Genomic DNA, 19,807 nt, shown 5'->3' with positions numbered 1-19,807 from the left:
AGGGGCTGCGGTAGCAGCCTGTGCCTTAGAGGGAGAGGAAGAAGAAGTGCCCTGCAGTAACAAGCCCGCCAGGATCAACTTGTTCTTCCTATCCCTGATGGCCCAGGGGTTAAACACTGCACATATCTGGCAGCTAGTGGATAGGTGGGCCACCCTCAGACACAACACGCACTGAGTGTGGCCATCAGCCGGGGAAAGCTTATGGCCACACTCAGTGCACTTAGAAAAAGACTGCTTTGGGCCCTTCGGCCATCACAGTACACACCCAGACACTATAGGGGAGGGACAAACACAACGACTAAAACTAATAATTACCACAAAAATTTAAAACTAAGACTATAACTCGACGAAGGGGACTAAACCTCACACACTAACAAAAAAAAAATTAAGCTTTTAGTCTAATTTTTGACACGAAACTCTCAACCAAGCCTAAAGGAGCTCTTCACAAGTAGCTTCTTTCAGCCGCGGCAAACTCGATCTGGGGAAAGGCAGCATGTAGCAGGGGATTATGGGTAAAGGGGAGGAGCTAGGAGCTCGGATCTTTTAGCTAGTAAAGCTGCCGGCTCGGATCCGAGGTCGGATCCGATACCCACAGGTTGCAGAACAAATGAAGTAACTACTTCAGATGAACAGGTTTTTCCTTCCCAGGTGGGATGGGGTTTTATTCAAGGATGTTCCCAGTGCCAGAAAAAGAAAATGCTTTGAGCTCAGTTCTGGATCTTTATTTCCTAAACCTATCTGTGATAGTGCACAAATTCAGAATGTTGTCACTTCAAAACCTATTATCTTTTTTTTCTCAAGTTTCCTGGTAATACAAATTTACAAAAATGCTCATCAACACAGCCCTATTCATCAACAATTCAGATATTAAAGGTCTGGATCGCTTTACCAGATCTCTGTTCTGCCCTTTGGACTATCCACTGCATCAAGAGAGTTCACAGACTGTCTAGCTGCAATTATACTTCATTGTGGGCTACAGGGTATCCACATTTTTTCCACATGTAAACAACTTGCTTATCTTTGCAGGGTTTTTTTTCAAAATGTCAGGAATCTCCCTCCCTCTCTTCAATATGAGATCTCTTGCACAAGCTGGGATTCCAAGAGAAAATACAAACGTCTTTCTTGACTCCCTCACAAAGGACTGTATTCCTGGGATGTCAAACTGACATCAGTTCAAAGAGCTTTTTCTCCACAGGAAAACACAGATCTTTACTTAGATCTATTTCTAAGGTTTTCCACTCAGACTTTGTTCACTGTGAGGGAATACCTCAGGATTTTGTGTATCATGGCAAATACAATTATGATACCCCTGGCAAGACTTCACATTTGAAGGATACAATGGTATCTTAAGTCTCTTTGGTCCCGGCACCAACAACCCTTGTCTTTACAAATCCCAGTGCTGTGGTTTGTCTTAAGGGAAATCTTCTGGTGGAGATAACAGACCTCCTTAAATCTGGGTCTTCTCTTCTACCTGCCTGCACCAAAGTAGTCATTCACCACAGACACTTCAGAAGCAATTTCAGGAGGGATAAAAGTGCATGGAGTGTGGACACCAAGAACAGATGCAAGCACAAACAGCAACGAGAAGCTTGCCCTGATCAAGGCACTCAACTCTATGAACCATTTCTGGTCCGCAGGATCTCTTTAAGGGGTTACAGACAATGCCACAGTCATGTATTACATCAACAAGCAAGGGGGAATCAGGTTACACTCCTTTTGCAGACTAGCCATGTAAGCTTTGGATACAGCTTCACAGCACAATCACACTCTGCAGAGCAAAGCTGTGTAGCAGACAAGTTGAGCAGGACAATGGCAGACCCTCACAAATGGAAATGAGGTCAGGGTGGCTCCCAAGAACTGATTATCTGTGGAGAGTTCCTCAAGCAGACCTGTTTACCTTCCCTCTGATCAACTGACAAAATTCTGTTCCTGGACTCCATGCAAGAAGACCTGGAAGACAGATGTCTACTTTTCTTTGGACAGAAATGTTCCCATACGTTTTTCCACTAGTATCACGGGATACCTCTAGACTCCATTTTGTCCAGGCAACATAATTCTCCCTTCTTTTGAAAATGGACAGGGTGATTACCACAAGCTTCCCTGCAGAACATATCTACTCACACAAGAGGAGGGATGTTTTGCTACTGACATCAATCATCTTCAAAAAACTGTCTGGATGATATATTTTTTTTTTTTAACAGTGACTTTTTCAACTATGTTAGCATGTATGTTCTTTTTTAGATGATTTGTTTATTGCTTGGGATGGTCCTGTTGACTTAATACCAGATTTTATACAATCTTTAAATACTACAACTGAGTTTTTTGAAGTTTACATACCAGTTAGGTGGGAACTCGATATCTTACTTAGATGTAGAATTAACTAGAACGAAGGCTGGTTTAAAAGCTTATGTTTTTAGAAAAAAACATATTCAAATAAATACTTGCACTTTACAAGTAACCATCCATACCATGTCAAAAAAGCTGTTATAAAGGGATAGATGGTATGGGCCGCCAGAATGGTAACAGATATGCTTGACTTCTTACATGAAGTACACATTATAGGTAACATGTTTGTGAACAAGGGTTACCCGGTGCAGAAGGTAAACAATATAAAATTTGAGATTAAGAAGAGACTATCAGGCCAGTACATTCCCTTATTACAAAGGCATCATGCCATTGGTGAAGCTTACGGAGAAGTTGTTTCTTCTACAAATGGTATCCAAAATGAAACTATAGGAATAATGGCATCGGGTAATAGCGTGACACCTTTTTCACAAAGAGAAAGTGGTGTGCAACAAGCAAAAAATGTGTTTATTTCTACATTTAATGCCCACAGTAAAAATATAATGGACATCATTAATAAAAACTGGGCATTTATTAGAACAGATAAACAGCTAATGGAAAAAATTGGTAATTTTCCTGATTTTGTATTTAGACAGGATAGCAACCTTAAAGACTGGTGTGACAGTTTATCCATTTTACATATGCAATCAGTGCAGAAAATGACAAACCGGTGGAATGTAACCAGGTGCACTTGGGTTCTAAGTGTATTATAGTTTCTGGTCACTTTTCTTGTCAAACAACAGGAATGGTTTATGCTGCAAAATGCAGCTCTTGTCCTGCATATTATGTGGTAAAGACTGAGCGAAAATTTAAACAACGGGTGTATGAGCACATTTATGATACGGTACCCGCGGTGGTGGTGGTGCTGCAGTAGCGTTGTCGCCTCACACTTAGACGTTGCCCATTCGATTCTCAGTTAGAGTGTCTTCTGTGTGGTGACATGCGTGAATGGGCGTTCCTTTGTTGAAGGTTGTGCGTTAGGCCCGACAAGCCAGCACATAAAAATCTACTGCCAATCATTAGCGGACCAGAGTTCCGCTGTGGCGACCCCTAACCGGGAAAAGCCGAAAGACACAACATACACAAAGAGACCAGTGCTTTAGTAAAACTCAAAAGAATTCCCAAGTCATAGCTTTAAAAGTTGTCATACTGTAAACACTGTAACAGCTGCAAAAAAATCCCCAGGGGGACCATGGAGTATTTTTTTTTTTTTTTTTTTTAGAACAGAGAGAGTTGTGGTGGATTTTACACTTGAGTGCATCTACTTATCCAGGGTTAAATGATGTAGTGTCCATCTCTTGTGAATTAAAATTAAAAACTTTTGATAGACAGTTATACATAAACTATATAAATGTTTTTTTAAAAATGCACTGTTAAAAGTATTTTATTTTAATATATTGCTGTGTTAAAATGCTATGTCGAAGACTTAAGTGGTTGGGTTGGGCTATAAAAGAGTTTGTCACGTGATTTTTTGAATGTCTGAAGATGGCTGGTATTTTCTAGCCAAAAGCGCTTATGGAATAGTTTTAAAGGTGTTTTAAAAAGTGTGCTTCTCATGAATTCTGCCTTCTGGCTTATTACTATTTTCTCAGTTTTGGTTTTTGTTTGTTGCTGTCTGGATGATAGCATTTTAATTCTTTTTAGGCAACTGTTTTCAGAGGACATGCAGCAGGAACTATATTATCAAATAGAAAATGTTTCCTAGTTGGTGCCAACAACATAGCCAGCACACATTCAGAGCTAGTTGTTCTATGGTTTTACAATATTTATGCGATTTACTATCCTATGGCATTTCTTATTCCTCTATCAAGGTGCTATTTCAGCATCTTTGACCAGTGAACCTCCAATTTCAAGGAAGTGTCATGTCTAAAAATTCTTAAAATGGGGTTTTACAAAAGAGAACTCCAAGTAAACTGGTGGCATTTCCTTGGGATCTTAAACTTGCTCCATTTGAACTGGCTCATCTGGCCAACTTCAGATTCTTAACATAACATGTAAAACAGTTTTACTGACTGCTCTGACCTCTGCAACACGGGTATCTGAAATGAAAGCTCTTATGATGTGTCAACCCCACCTCATTTTCCACAGGGACAGGGTTTCTTTGAGAACTAAACGTTCTTTTATGTCAGAAATGGTTACCTAGTTTACTTTAAGCCAAACTATCCATCTCACCATTTTCTTTCTTAAACCTGAAAACGAGAGAGAAAGAATACTCCATACCTTGGATGTACATAGACAACTCAGGCACTACCTTGACAGAACTAAATCTTTTAGATCTTCAGGGTCAATTGTTAATTTCTTATGAAGGTAAGAAGAAGGGGCAGCCTGTGTCAAAACAGATTGAAAGAAATGATGAAACTGTATTATACTGGAATTAACTGGAAACAACTGAAATGAGACTGGAATAAGTCTTCATCTGTTAATTACCCAACCTGTGTTAAACAGGTAGGTGCCAGTCTCTCCTTTACGGGCCAAGTCTTATGTACTTTTCAGAATGAATTTTCTAAACACTGTAGTTCATTTAATAAGGCTTTATTAGATGTTCACAATATCCAAATACTCTCTTCATTAACAGTGCTGATAAACTATAACAGTTTGTAGAAATGCTAGTTAGTAATATCAGTGCTGCTAAATATATCCAAAGTTTCTGCTCATACATTCTGATTCTCCTCAATAATATAAACTGAAACAAATTTTATTTGACATGTCTTCTGTACTCAGGCTCAAGTGTCTTTATTGCAACTTCCTTTTTGACATGCTGGATAGTTAATCTTTTCTTTATGTCAGTCCGAGCTAACTGACTTCCTTAACTGTACATGAAGTATAGTTTAATAATAATAATACCAAATCCCTGTAATGCTTTACATGTCTCTCTAGCCGTGGTTGCCTTGGTTACCTAGCATGGTCTTCCATGTGCCTCTTTATCTAGCATTCCATTGCTATGTACATCTTTCCCTTGAGAAAGGAACATTCTGTATTTCTCTGAAACTGAATGCATACATGTAAACAAGTCTAACTGTATTTTCAGGCTTATTATTCTACCTTAATGTACTATAGTGACTTCATTAAGAATACCCTCACTCTAACACAGACCATTTCCAAATGGTTGTCTAAGGCTATTACCTTTTGTTATACTCACCATGAGAAAGCTATTACAGGCAGGGTCACGGCCTTGACTTAATCTATGACTTTTTGGAAACAGTTGGATTCTATAAGTAAATTTGGTCCTCTATACAGACTAAATAGCACTATAGGCTTGATTCCCTCTCTAGAAACAGATCAAGCTGTGCTAGGACCATTCTACAGGGGCTCCTGGACCCTTCTCCATCAACCTCCCAAACATAGTTAGCTATGGTAATCTACCCATAAAGGTAAGGCTTCTGCAGCAGTAATCAATATGAAAAACATAGTTCATTTGTGTAAGCTGAACTTACCATTACAGTAGACGTTCAAATGATCACCAGTGGTAGCCTATACCCCCCCCCCCCCCGCGCTTTATTTGGGCACGTTTGTGGACATTTTTTTGTTATTCCTATCATCAACATCCTTTCAGGGCTCATCAACATCCTTTCAGGGCACAGTCTCCTTCAATCTGCTGCCGGGAAAATTCTGTAGGGCTTTGCTCCTAAACTTACCTTTTAATCATCTCAGCTCAAAATGCTGGAGCTATGGAAGCTGGACATCCAGCTGTTACATCCCTGACTGGATATAAACCCACACTGCTAAGGTTACTACAGCAGTGATCATTCAAACACCTATTGTTATTGTAGGTTCAGGTTACACAACTGTAGTGCATCATTCACACCGCTGCTACAAAGAAGACAGGTTAGCTTTGCTTAATTACTTCTCAAGTTCCACAAGTCTAAAACTGTTATCAATGGGAGTAAAACACAAGCTTCTACTATGCAATCCAAAAGTACTGTACAGACAGCAGACATCTTTGACCGCTGAGCACACCTCTCAAGCTCTTAATGCAAGAAATGTGGACAAAGACTAAACTAACGGGAGATGAAAGACGAAAGACCAAAGATAGGGACTTATTTTAAATAGTGCTCTTATAAACCTGGGAAGTTGCTAGAATAACTGGGTTTGTGTTAACACACTTCTGAAGGATATACTGTCTGAAGCTCAAATGTATGCCATTATTTAGTTAGTTCAATCTTCATTGGCTTGCCATAGAATCCCCATATTTTATGAGGGGCAGACCAAAAATATGAGGCAAAAACACTGACATTATGCGAAAATCTGGACAGTTGAGAAATACTTCCCTGAAGATCAGAGCACCCACTTAAACTGCACAAATACACACTTACAATTTTCATAATAATCAGTGCAAGTTAACACCTCAAGTGAGCGTCTCAGACTCTCACTTCTACAATCAAGCTGCCTTCAGAAAGTGAACACCAAAAATATTACAGCACATGAAACCTGTCTAAGCGAGATCCAATTCCTGTGGCTGCGCTGAGACCACTTACCGTTTTCCAGAGACAGCAGACAAGGGCACAGCAAAATTGAAAACTCGCTGAAGACATGCTACTGCCGACGCCATTGCTGTTGTTAACGGGTCAACTATATGTCGCTCGCACGTCAACGGACTGTCTAACTCAAAGCCAGAAAACTTGGCTCCCACGACTAGTTGTGAAGGCTTTTGTCATCCCTTCCAGGGAACACTATGTTGTGCGAGAATGCACATCTGTATATCAGGTGTTTCACATAAGCCAAATATTCACGTCAGTTATAATTATTGTGCCTTTTTCAAAGCGAGTTCTTTATTTCCTTGTAGAACAAATTAGATGGGTAATAAATACAACAGGACAAACTGACAACTTTAAATTAGGGAGAAAAATCGAGAGTCCAACCGTCTTTTCCTATGTGGGTTGGTAGATGGGCGGGCTCTGAAGCGTGCAAATCTCACTTCAGGAAATTAAGTGTACTGTTTGTACTTGTAGTGACGCAGTTATCCTGATGTAGTTGTCCAAATTATACCTCGTTACGAGTATTAAAAAATTGAAGGGTTCATGTTGAAAGGGTCCGTTACGTACCTATGACCATTCCATGAACTCCTAAGTGGAAGTTATAAACAAGTGTTCCACACTACGCGAGTGTGCGCTCCACATTTTTGAGGCAAACAGTTCCAAATACGAACTGCCCTTTCAAAAAGTTGCAAATTATGTATATTCATAGTTAATTCTCTCCACAAATGCTATTATGTAGGTACAGCACCGTATAATGATTGTGCTCAATTTAAGCCTTACTACTCACAGATTTTTCAGATTTCCGTGATAAATTTAGACCAATCTTGGGAATGTACATTATTAAATAACTAAAGAAAACGTGTAAACATTCCTTATCAGTAACTTTGAGGGGTGCAGTGCAGTATCTAAAAACTGTCTGTTCTTTTTTTTTTTTTTTTTTTTTTTCCCTGCACATTTCTCCATAGTTTATTAAATAAAACTATCATTCAGAAGTATGGTGGTGCTGCTGCGGTAGCGTTGTCGCCTCACAGTAAGACGCTGTCCGGTTCGATTCGCAGCTAGAGCGTCTTCTGTGTGGAGACATGTGTGAATGGGCATACCTTCGTTGAAGGTTGTGCATCAGGGCCGGCAACTCGGCACGTAAAAATCTACTGCCACTCATTAGTGGACCGGAGTTCCGCTGTGGCGACCCCTAACCGGGAAAAGCCGAAAGACACAACAACAACAAGGTCTAGTGAAATGTCTTGCCATTTTTGCTTTATGGTTGTTTGAGTAAAAGTCTTTGTTGTTTATAGAGAATGTAATGCCTAAGTACTTAATTACTTCTTCAGTTTTTATTTTCCCTACCAGTGGTAGAAGAGAGAATAGTTTAGGAGTTTTTAAGGGGAATATGTTAGTTTTTTTGAGGTTTAATTTGTAATTCAATATCATCGAGAAGTGTTCAATAGCAGATAATATTTTATTTATATCCGAAATTGAGTTGGTACAATAAATATTTAGATCATCAGCAAAAGCAGATAAGAAGATTTTGGTGTTATAAATTATTGGGGGGTTATGATATATATTGTGTTTTATATTTAGGAAGAGAGGCTCTAGATATAAGTTAAAAAGTAGAGGAGATAGAGGGCATCCTTGATGGGTTCCATTTTTAATCAGAATTCTTTTTGACCAGGTTTTGTTAATATATAAAAATGTATAGGGGCTATTGTATAATATTTGTAAGATTTGGATACATTTTTGGGGTATGTTGAAGTAAGGCAGAGTTTGAAGTAAAAATTTTATATTTACTCTATCAAAGACTTTATGGGCATCAATAACGAGTGCGTATATGTTTAGATTGTTTTGATTAGCATATGTGATTAGTGTATTTAGTTTTAATGTATTATCACTTGTTTGTCTAAATGTTATAAAACCAGATTGTTCGGGGGAAATAATTTTATCCATTAAATTTAAAAAGTAGAGGAGATAGAGGGCATCCTTGATGGGTTCCATTTTTAATCGGAATTCTTTTTGACCAGGTTTTGTTAATATATAAAAATGTATAGGGGCTATTGTATAATATTTGTAAGATTTGGATACATTTTTGGGGTATGTTGAAGTAAGGCAGAGTTTGAAGTAAAATTTTTATATTTACTCTATCAAAGACTTTATGGGCATCAATAACGAGTGTGTATATGTTTAGATTGTTTTGATTAGCATATGAGATTAGTGTATTTAGTGTTCATGTATTATCACTCGTTTGTCTAAATGTTATAAAACCAGATTGTTCGGGGGAAATAATTTTATCCATTAAATTTTTCAGTCTGTTTGCAGGTATAGATGTTAGGATTTTGGTGTCGATGTTTAATAGTGATATGGGTCTATAGCTATCTGGGTTTTTGGGGTCTGCTTTTTAAGTATAAAAATAGTTTTAGATGCATTAAAGTGTACATCATTGATTTTATTATTTATTATATAGTTCAGTATATGGAATAAAATTTGGGCTACGATGGGGTAGAAAGTTTTATAAAATTTGGTAGCGAGACCGTCAGGGCCAGGGGCTTTATGTGATTTCATTTGCTGAATTGTTGAGGTTATGTCATCAATAGAGATGGGTTAACTTAATTTTTCTTGTTGTTTTGGGTCTAATTTCGGGAAATTGAGATTTTGGAGAAAGTGTGATCTAACTTCTTTTGAGGGTAGTGTTAGTTGATCTCCGTAGGTTTGTGAATATATTAACTCAAAGGTTTTAATAATATCATCATTTTTAGTATAGTGTTTGTTCTCATAAAATATTTTGGATATTTATGAGGGGGATTTGGTTTGATTTATAATCCTGGCTAGAGCTCAGGATGGTGTTTGGACTTCATTAGCATAGTTAGCTAACATTTTGGTTTCATGAAAGGATAATTTATTGTTATGCAGAAGGTAGAGATCCTTTTGAAGTTTCAAGAGTTCTGTTTGAGTATTAAAGTTAGTTAAAAGATCATGCTCGAGTAATTTTATTTTAGTTTCCAAATCCTGCTCCTCTTTAAGTTGAATTTTTTTATAGTAAGCTGCTTTTTTAATGAATATTCCTCTAATTTGTGCTTTGGTTGCCGCCCATTCAATATCTAGGGGTATCCGAGAGTTCGGAATGTTAGACAGGGTTGACTTAAGGATAGATTGAATCTCGTTAATTATTTCTTTTTTGTTTAAAAGATTGGGGTTCAGGGACCAATTGTAACCTCCTTTTATTGGACAGTTTTTGGGGTTTCCATTAATATTTAGAGTAATTTTGGAGTGGTCGGAAAGGTATCTAGTGTGGATGTTCAGTCAATTCTCGACCACATTTTGTGGCAATTGGAGTAGAACGTAAATTTACTAGTTTTATTTGGACTATCTCCATATTTAAAGGGATCATGTAGATTGTAATCATGTTTGAGTTCATTTAGAGCTAAAGATGCTTGTTTGTTATGCGATAGGGTTATACTTGATTTGTCCTGTTCTGGATTTTGGTACGTGTTCCAATCTCTACCTAGAATCATATAATGGTTTTGCAATTGTTTTAGAATAGGGTATAGTGATGCAAGAAAAGAGTGTTGATTATTACAAGGGGCATAGATATTTAGTAACAGAATGGGTTTAGGAAGAATTGGAGTTGAAAGGGTTACATAGCACCATCTCCCGTCTTTGTCCACTTTGGTTTCTTGAATTATGTCTTGATATTGCTTTTTAATTATTATAGCTACCTCCGCACTGTTGGTTTTACCTTCAGAAGCTATAATTTCCCTTATCCATTTTTTTTCCCTAATTTCTGACCATTGTTCAAGTGTTAGATGTGTCTCTTGAACTAGTATAAAGTTCACGTTTGCTTGTAAAATGAGGTGTAAAAAAAGTTTTCTTTTCTTTTTATTCTGGAGCCCTTTCATATTCCATGAGTCAAATACCCACATTGAGACGTTTGGCGTGTCGGTATAATAAGACTTGTGAATTCAAAGGGGATCCAATGTCTGTCTGCCTGGGATGACATGCTGGACAAGCCACGCTGCTTCGCAAGGGACGGCTTGCACCTGTCACCCCTGGGATTCCGGATATTGGCAAAGGCTCTTGCCACCCCCATAGTGCCTTTTTTAGGCAAGGCTCAAATTCTAAACCTACCACCCTAGAACACAAAAAAGGAAAAAAACTAAGGGTAATGCTGCTCAATGCCAGAAGTCTAAATCTCAAAATGCACGCACTCGAGGCCCTTCTCAGTATGGAGAACATCGATGTCTGTGCAGTGACAGAAACCTGGTTCAAGGCTCCTGAGAGCACCCCAGCACTATCAGGTTTTACCTCTTATCATGCGTCCGCCCCAAAATCCGGACAATACCAAGAAAGGGGGGGTATCCATATTCATCAAAGACACCCACACCTCAAGACTGGTGGCAACGCATGATGCATCGGAGACCATCCAGGTGCAATTAACCATAGGCAAGACTGCTCTGCAAATTGTAGCATGTTACAGGCCACCCTCACAAACTCAGGAACCTCACATGGCCTTCCTGAAAACACTAGAGGGGATAAATGTATCACCAAACACCATCATACTAGGTGACTTCACCCTAGCCCAAATGTTCCTGGAATTCATAAACTCAAATACCATGGAACAACTAGTCACCATCCCCACAAGAGGAGAAAACATACTTGATCTCATCATCACGAACATGGGAGCACAATGTTCAACACCGGAAGTATACCCCTCACTGGTGAGATCAGATCACAAACTAATCTCGCTGGAGGTCCTCATCCCACTACCCCACCTGAAATAAAAAAGACCACAGTAAAGAACTTCTCGAAAGCCGACTTCACACTTCTAAAGACTAGTGTGGTCTCCTTTAAGGCCCCCGAGCCGGCGGAAAACAGTACTCAAGCCGCTGAATCACTTACAAATGCCTTCTACCAGCACCTGCAGGACTGCATGGATAAGGCAATCCCAAGCAAAACAAAGACTCTTTGTACCAAAGGCAAGCGTCCAGTCTGGTGGACCCCAGCCATAAACAAACTCTACAACAAAAGGAGGAAGCTACTACAAGATAGAGCAAAATCCTTAAAAGGTAAGACACCCTTGATCACTATAAGTAAAAACTAAGAGCTCTCATAAAATCATCCAAAGCAAATTTTGAGAGAAAAATAGCTAAAGACTCAAAAGACAATCATAAGGCCTTCTTTAGCTATGTTAGAAACCTGGGAGGAAACTCCCAGATATGCTCAGAACTAGTTCAAAATGATGTGAAGATTACTGATCCTACAGACATTGCCAACATATTGGCTGACAGGTTCAGTGCAAACTTCTCCCTCCCCCAAAAGGAGAGATATCTATACCAAGCGATTGCAGCCCCCAAACATCTCCAACGCCCAAGTGAGAACTGCTCTCCAAAGCAAAAACACAGCATCCATGGGACCTGATGGTGTCCCCGGCTGTGTGCTCCACGAACTCAACAAGGAATTAAACCCATAGCTAGGACAGCTGTTTAATCATAGTCTTAACTCTGGATACGCACTCCAGGAGTGGCGCACTGCAACTGTGGTCCCACTTCACAAAGGCGGTGCCTCCACCGACCCTGGAAATTACCGGCCCATTAGCTTGACAAGCCTTATCTGCAAAGCCATGGAGAGGATCATAATGGACCTCATAAATAAAGACATAGGGAATTTGCAGACTTTGGATCCATCCCAGTTTGGCTTTGTCAAAGGCAGATCATGCCTTCTAAACTTGGTTGACTTTTTGAAACAGTCACCAAAGCCATTGATGAGGGAAAGGCAGTCCATACAGCCTACCTCGATCTGGCGAAGGCCTTCGATACAATACCCCACTCGGGTATCATTGAAAAACTCATCAGCTTAAATGTTAACCCATACATCACAAGATGGGTTGCAAACTGGCTGAGTGACAGAACCCACAGGGTCAGAGTTGCTGGCGCCATGTCAGACTCAAAGCCTGTCACAAGTGGTGTACCACAGGGCTCAGTCCTGGGCCCACTCTTGTTTGGCATCTACTTTTCCGAAGTACAAGCAAACACAGGAGGGTTATGGCTGACAAAGTTTGCAGATGACTGCAAACTGGGCGCCATAGTAGAAAACACATCTGACACAGATATCCTTCAGAAGGGTCTCACAGAAACGGATAACTGGTGCCAGAGCCATGGCCTAAAGTTAAATGCCAAAAAATGCATAGTCATACCCTTCGGGAAAAACAAGGTTACCCCTAGCTACCAAATAGGTGGCAATCCACGGAGCACAGAAAAAGTTATCAGGGACTTGGGGACCCAGGTTGATAGTAGTCTGTCATTCGACACCCATGTAGCTAAAGTAGTTAGGAAGACCTTCTGCATTGCCCACCTTATCATGAAGGGATTCTCATCTAGATCAAGGGAGGTCATAGTCTCCCTATACTCATCACTCATCAGACCAATGATTGAGTACAATGCCCCATTCGGAATGTATCTGACCCGACACTTGCAGCAGCTGGAGAGGCCACAAAAGTTCCTCACCAAAAGGATAAAGGGTCTCAAACATCTGTCCTATGCTGCCCGACTGAAAGAACTCCAGCTCTATTCAGTCGCCACCGCTTGCTCAGAGGTGACCTTTGCCTAACATACAAGGCCATGTCAAACCCAGATTTGATGAATATGCTTCACCTCAAAAAATCTAGATCCGTCAGAGCCACAAGGGCGGGAGACTTAAACCTCGACACGGCTATTAATAGGACGTGCTGGAGGGATAGATTCATCACCCAAAGACTCCCTATGCTGTGGAATAAAATCCCGGTATATGTGAGGCAGAGCACCTCGCTGGCCTTGTTCAAGAGAAATCTTGACCAATGGATGGGAGATCGCAGATATACCCCAGGGATTACCTCAGTGTCACTGCTCAACAGAGGCACAGCAAAATAATGGGTATAGTTCCCCATACTAAAGGGGTGGCGTAAGCCACAAAACTATGGGCTAGGCTTGTAAATGCCCTCGGGCAGATAGCCTAGTATGAACCTATGAACCTAATTATTTAGAGTTAATAGTTTTTGTTTATATTTTGATAAGATCGAATTAAGAAAGCATCTTATTATTCCCGTCCCAGCTCTGTGCCTAACCACTACCCCCATGGACCAGGAATAGAGCAGGGAATAAATAGTTATTAAATTTGTAGGTCTATAGTTCAATAGAGTATTAAGATATTGTGTTTTAAAATTTAGGTAAGGAATGAAAGCGAGTAACCCTGCATGGGTTTTAACAACTTTGACAAAGCTTAACAAACTTATTCCCTAAAAAGCACTACTAATATAACCTAAGTCTCCTCAACAAATTTTAATATAAAGACGTTATAACATTGAAGGTTTATATCTTACAACATTAACAGTAGTTGAGAAAAGCAACCTCGAAAGAGAATATTAAAACCAATATTTACAAATATTATAACTGTATAGGTATTATTTTTATTTTTAGTACGTCTACATTTATTTCTTCAATCATGTCATCTAATATGATCGTTCACAACAAGTATTATGAAGGCGGACAGGGGCCAGCATCCTTCCATTACCAGAATGGTATGAAACTAGATTATTCAGATAGTAACATTATACTTACAGCTAACTGTGTCAAAATATGAGTGCGTGTGAGCGTGGATGCATGTGTGAGTGTTTATATGTCTGTTTTTAACTTTAACAATCTATTATAGGTATTGTTGTCTCGTTCTAATCCTCAACATTTTAGTCAACAAATCTATCATCCAAAACGTTTAATGTTATCCTTATATGTTATATAGTGCTGGTGTTTCCTATAAGAGATCCTCAGGAGCAAGGTGTTTTAATCCCTTTATTCATGGTATTAAGTAACTCGTTGTCTAAGGTTACCAGTTGGTACGGAAGATTAAAGAAATGTGTTGTGTTTCATTTTGGTTTCTTGTGGGTTAAGAAGGGAGTTTTCTTAATACTATTGTGAGTATCTTCAGTTATATACATAGGGATGTATAAAAACATATAGATACCTTAAAGAGATAGAACAATCAGCTTTGGATTAAGTACACACATGAACATATAATTAACCAAGCAAACATGTCTTTCCGTTATCAAATAAGACAACAGTTTGAAAAATATGACTTATAGAAGCAAATCCCTAGAATGGATTTAAAAAAGGCTAACCAGCAGAGATATCTCAATATGTATCTCAATTTTGAGGTAAAGACTACAGTAAAAAACTTTTAACATAAGGTTAAATTGTATATTCATTTATATGCAGTAAGTATAGTTAACCACCAGGTAGTTGGGAAAAATTTACTCTTGCAGCTAGATTTTGTAGTATTTGGTTTAGTCATGTTAATTACTAATACTGTTTGCAATTCTGCAGTTTAACGCAATCAATACATTACTTAAAGCTCAAGTTCTTCAAATCAGAATATTCCTGCATGTGCACTTAGTATAAAGACTAATATTCTGGTGTCATACGAGAGATTTACATAAACTCTTCAAAAAGGAACATGTGGATTACTCATGCTTTGATATTATTCCAAAGTCACATGACTCTCAGCGGAGTATTTGTTGTCTTCTGACATTTCTATCTATTAAAGCTCGTCACAATGCTGCTTCATGTAAAACATTAATACTATAGAGGATACTGTGAAGAGTATTTGATCCTGTCTGAAAGCAAATGCTGTTAAACATCTTCCCTTTTATTTATTCTTTTTTAGAGTTTTTTACTAGATTTATACTAAATATGCCTGTTTTCATGGGTCATCAGCAAGATAGCTGAAACTGGGCATTATAAAGGCAGGATGTATAAGTGTTATTCAAAAATAGATCAGTGGAATCATAAAATGTTAACTAGGTTTTATATAAACAGCATGTTTCAGGACACAGTTTTAATGGAGAATAAAGATAAAAGCAGTATCACACTGTTGCATGGAAGTCTGATGTGCAGTGGAAAACTGATTGCATGCAGACTGCTAAACAAGTGGAATATTAAAAGCCTTTGGGGAATTTTATAAATGCTTTAGTGACTCTGGGGTTATTCACAGGCATGTCTGTTTCTAATTGAGCAGCTGGTCTTTCTGATTAAATGATAGTGGAACTAGTCACCTATCTTGGGGTTTTATACATTGTCTGTTAGATTGTGCATTGCATGTTGCATGAAGTAAGGATACTGCATCAAGAATCTGTCCTCTATGAGGTACTGATATATGGAAGAGCTCTATTAGTGATACTGCTGGAATAAAATCCTCATTGTGTGTGGATGCATGTCTCTAGATTGGATATTACGATAGAAGTGAGCAGTGCAAAGCCCTGGACTGGGCTATGAGAGGTGAAACCAGCAGTTCTCTAATCTGCCACAGCCCAATGTTGTGGTGGGTGGATTTGTCCTTTGCAGTGCTTACTGAGTTTTATTTTTACTCACTTGCTGCTGCACATTCAGCAAAATGTCTTCAATGCAGCGTTTAGATGCATTTGAGACACAATTTCTATGCACAAATTAGAGTGTTAATCAGAGATTCTTACTTAGCTGATGTGACAAAAGTGGGGCAAAGAGCATTTTATAAGTCAACAAAAATTATTGTTTAAGTAATCATATTTCTCTTACTAATAACCCATAACAACAAGCAGTACAGTTTATAGTTGTTATACTGAAATGTGGTAGTCTATATGTTATAGATATAGCTTATTCTGCTGCTGTCCCTCCCACTTATGGCTATATAATTTATTAAACAAATTCAAAGTAGTAAATATGTTCGAAGTGAATGTCAAACAAGATGAAAGTTACTGATGGACTAGGCAGCAAAAATCTGACGTCTCCACATGTAACCCGGTTTGCCATTCTTACCACTATGAGAAGGAGCACAGCAAGAAGGTCTTACTTAATATAATCAGTATGAAAATAAAAAGTTATCGTGAAAAATCAAAAAGTTCCATTCATTTATTTGCAGGCTCCATGAAGTGTTCTTTCAGGTGAGCCGACTGTGTAAATGCTCGTAGGGAGATCAATTAAATAGACTGGATGTCCCAGAAGTGTCATCTCAGAGAAAACTCGACAGCCATGCAGCAGGGGCTTTTGGTTCCTATCGTGGGAAAAAAGAAGAAGCGGAAGCAGTTCTAAACTTCCGCATTAGCTCCTCGTGGCTTGGAAAAGAAGAAAAAATGTGAAAATACTGGTACTACAGGCCTAATAAGGCCCACCACATAGACAGAAGGCAACAATAGACCCCAGATCGCCGCAAAGAATGCAGCCGCACATTCAAGGCCCACAAGTCATTCCGGTGAGTGTATTTATCATTCTAAGGTGGGGACCTTTTTAAAGACAGCAAGAAAAGTATTCTTGGCTTCTTTATGATTAGCGATCACATGTTTGACACCATCCAGGTGGAAAATTAAAGAGTTTGGGTATTTCATTTGGAATTTTATTTTCCTTTCAATCAGGAATTTGCAGTAAGGGGAAAGAAGTTGTCTGGCTGTTCTGAGATGTAAGAAAAATGCTTTCTGACCTTCTGCTATCATTTGTAAAAGTTGCTGCTACATTGACTTTTAGTACTCATTGGTTGAGATCTACTATGCTTTGTTAAGACTTCCTTACTAAACTGTAATTTCCCCTATTCCAAGCACCTGCATTTCAACCTTATATGCATTTCTTTCTGTTTTTCTAGTGGGTATAATCCTTAACATACCCAATAACCACCTAAATCCATCTTACCTTTCCAACTTTTCTCTAAGACAAATGTCTATCCTTTTACCTTATCATTCTGTTTACATGGGGGGGGGGGGGCTTCGGAAATTCAATAAATGAAAAGGTATATAAATGTTTATTGATGTGTATTTTTGTCTTCTGTCTTTATTGTCTGTTTCATTTTTTTTCATTTATTCTTTGTAATATTGTTACAGCATAGTTTGGAGCTTAGGGAGCTTATCCGCGGTGGTGGTGCTGCGGTAGCGTTCTCACCTCGCAGTCACACTCTGTCCGGTTCGATTCTCAGCTAGAGAGTCTTCTGCGTGGAGACATGCGTGAATGGGCATGCCTTCGTTGAAGGTTGTGTGTCAGGGCTGGTAACTCAGCACGTACAAATCAACTACTAATCATTAGCGGACTGGAGCTCCGCTGTGGCGGCCCCTAACCGGAAAAAGCCAAAAGACACAACGGCTTATCTCCCCGGGCCTCCACTGAAAATGGACATGTATCCAGTTGGACTAGCCCAGTCAACAAATGTAAAATAAAATAAAAATAAATAAATAAAATGTTGCTATGTGAAATGTCTCTAGATATATAAACTCTGTGTGTGGTATCTCTAAAGTGAACATCATAATAAGGAATGGTTCTCACTGAGTCTAAAGTCTATATTTCTCACTGTTGCACATTCTGTCACACATCGTGTTGAGAACTTGTTTTTAGCTGACATTCATTGTATTAATTAATGAAAACAAGTCTTTCTCGGTCTAAAGAGACATTTAACCATCATAAATTTTCTAGTTGAAGCTGCTGATGAGTGTTCCACATTTTGTCTATTTGTTCCACATTATGAGAAAAATAGTATTCCACATTTTGGAAATGAAATGAAAGGTTGAGAGGTATGTGTGTGTGTATGTGTATACATATATATATATATATATATATATATATATATATATATATATATATATATATATATATATATATATATATATATATATATATATATATATATATATATACATATATATATATATATATATATATATATATAGGTTCCATTCAGAAGCTCGAAATACTGAAATCTCTCATTTCAGTATTTCGAGCCCAAGAAGCCGAATCCACATAATAGCAAAAGTTTAGAAGCACGAAATTCAAAACCTCAAATACCGGAGGTTTTGAATTTTGTGCTTCTAAAGTTCCGCTATGGTTGCGCTTCTAAAGTTCCCCTGCTTTCATGTAGTAGAGTGTGTGTGTGTGTGTGTGTGTGTGTGTGTGTGTGTTAAGGGGTTTGGGTAGGGGCTGTGGTGTGTGTCAGTGTGTTTTGTTGCTGTGATGTATGTGTGCGAAGCGAAAGTAGCTTGTGTGGTGGTGTTTTGTGTGTGTTTACATGTAGTGCGACCTCGGAGTGAGAATATTTAAGTAGAGGGGGGCTTGCCCCCCTGCTTTCATGTAGTAGAGTGATTGTGTGTGTGTGTGTGTGTGTGTGTGTGTGTGTGTGTGTGTGTGTGTGTGTGTAGTAAAACCCCAAAATTTAAAACTTCCGATATTCAAGGTTTTGAATTTCGTGGTTTTTAGTTTTCGTTGTTTTGTGGATTACACTTCTTGGGCTCAAGATACTGAAATTCGAGATTTCAGTATTTCGAGCTTCTGAAGTGAATCCATATATATATATATATATATATATAAATATCAACTCCAAGGTCGCAAAAGTGCTTACTTTTTCCCTGTCGATGCTGTACCTCAGTCTCCCACAAAATAATGCCACCTTCCAACCAACAGATGGCAAAGTACTTCTCAAGTTTTTAATTGTTGAATCATTTACAAAAATATAAAAAATAATAAAGACTAACACATTTTGCTCCAACTTTGCATGATTCTGAACATTATTTATTGATGCCTTTCAAAGTGTTCACCAGTTTTTTGTTTTTTTTTTACTATTGACAAATTAAACATTCTATAGCTTGGCACATAGTTTTATTTTATTTTCTTTTATTTTACATTTGTTAACCGGGCTAGTCCAGCTGGATACATGTCCATTTTCAGTGGAGGCCCGAGGAGAAAAGCTCCGCTACAGTACTAAATAAACATATTAAAGATAAAACTAGTATATTTTTAAAATATACAGAATTAAACTAAAGTAAAATGAAACATAAAAATTACCAAGGTATGATAGAGGAAACATACAAATTGAAACTACTGCAGTTATGTATGGCATATAACTACATTTCTAGCATGGACAGAGATTAAGTTAATGTTACATACACAGTTGCAATATAAGGAAGGTTAAAGAATAAGTTCTTTTTGTGAGTGAAAAAGAGCAGTCAAGCTAGGAAAGGAGGTTAA

The 19,807-nt window shown here is 38.4% G+C and overlaps 1 protein-coding gene across 1 annotated transcript in view; it reads right to left on the bottom strand.

The window, feature by feature from the left end:
- The window catches only part of NFU1 (NFU1 iron-sulfur cluster scaffold), a gene marked incomplete in the record, with an annotated part of 508,295 nt that extends 501,033 nt beyond the window's left edge, over nucleotides 1–7,262 (bottom strand). The window contains 1 exon segment of the mRNA XM_044083026.1: nucleotides 6,819–7,262. Coding sequence (XP_043938961.1) covers nucleotides 6,819–6,892 — 74 coding nt within the window.
- Between the last annotated feature and the right edge of the window lie 12,545 nt (nucleotides 7,263–19,807).

Source organism: Protopterus annectens, chromosome 9.part0, assembly GCF_019279795.1.
Source record: "Protopterus annectens isolate FY-2018-M chromosome 9.part0, PAN1.0, whole genome shotgun sequence".
Lineage (NCBI taxonomy): Eukaryota > Metazoa > Chordata > Ceratodontiformes > Protopteridae > Protopterus > Protopterus annectens.
The sequence above is the reverse complement of the archived record's forward strand: the minus strand, read 5'-3'. Positions and strand labels throughout refer to the sequence as shown.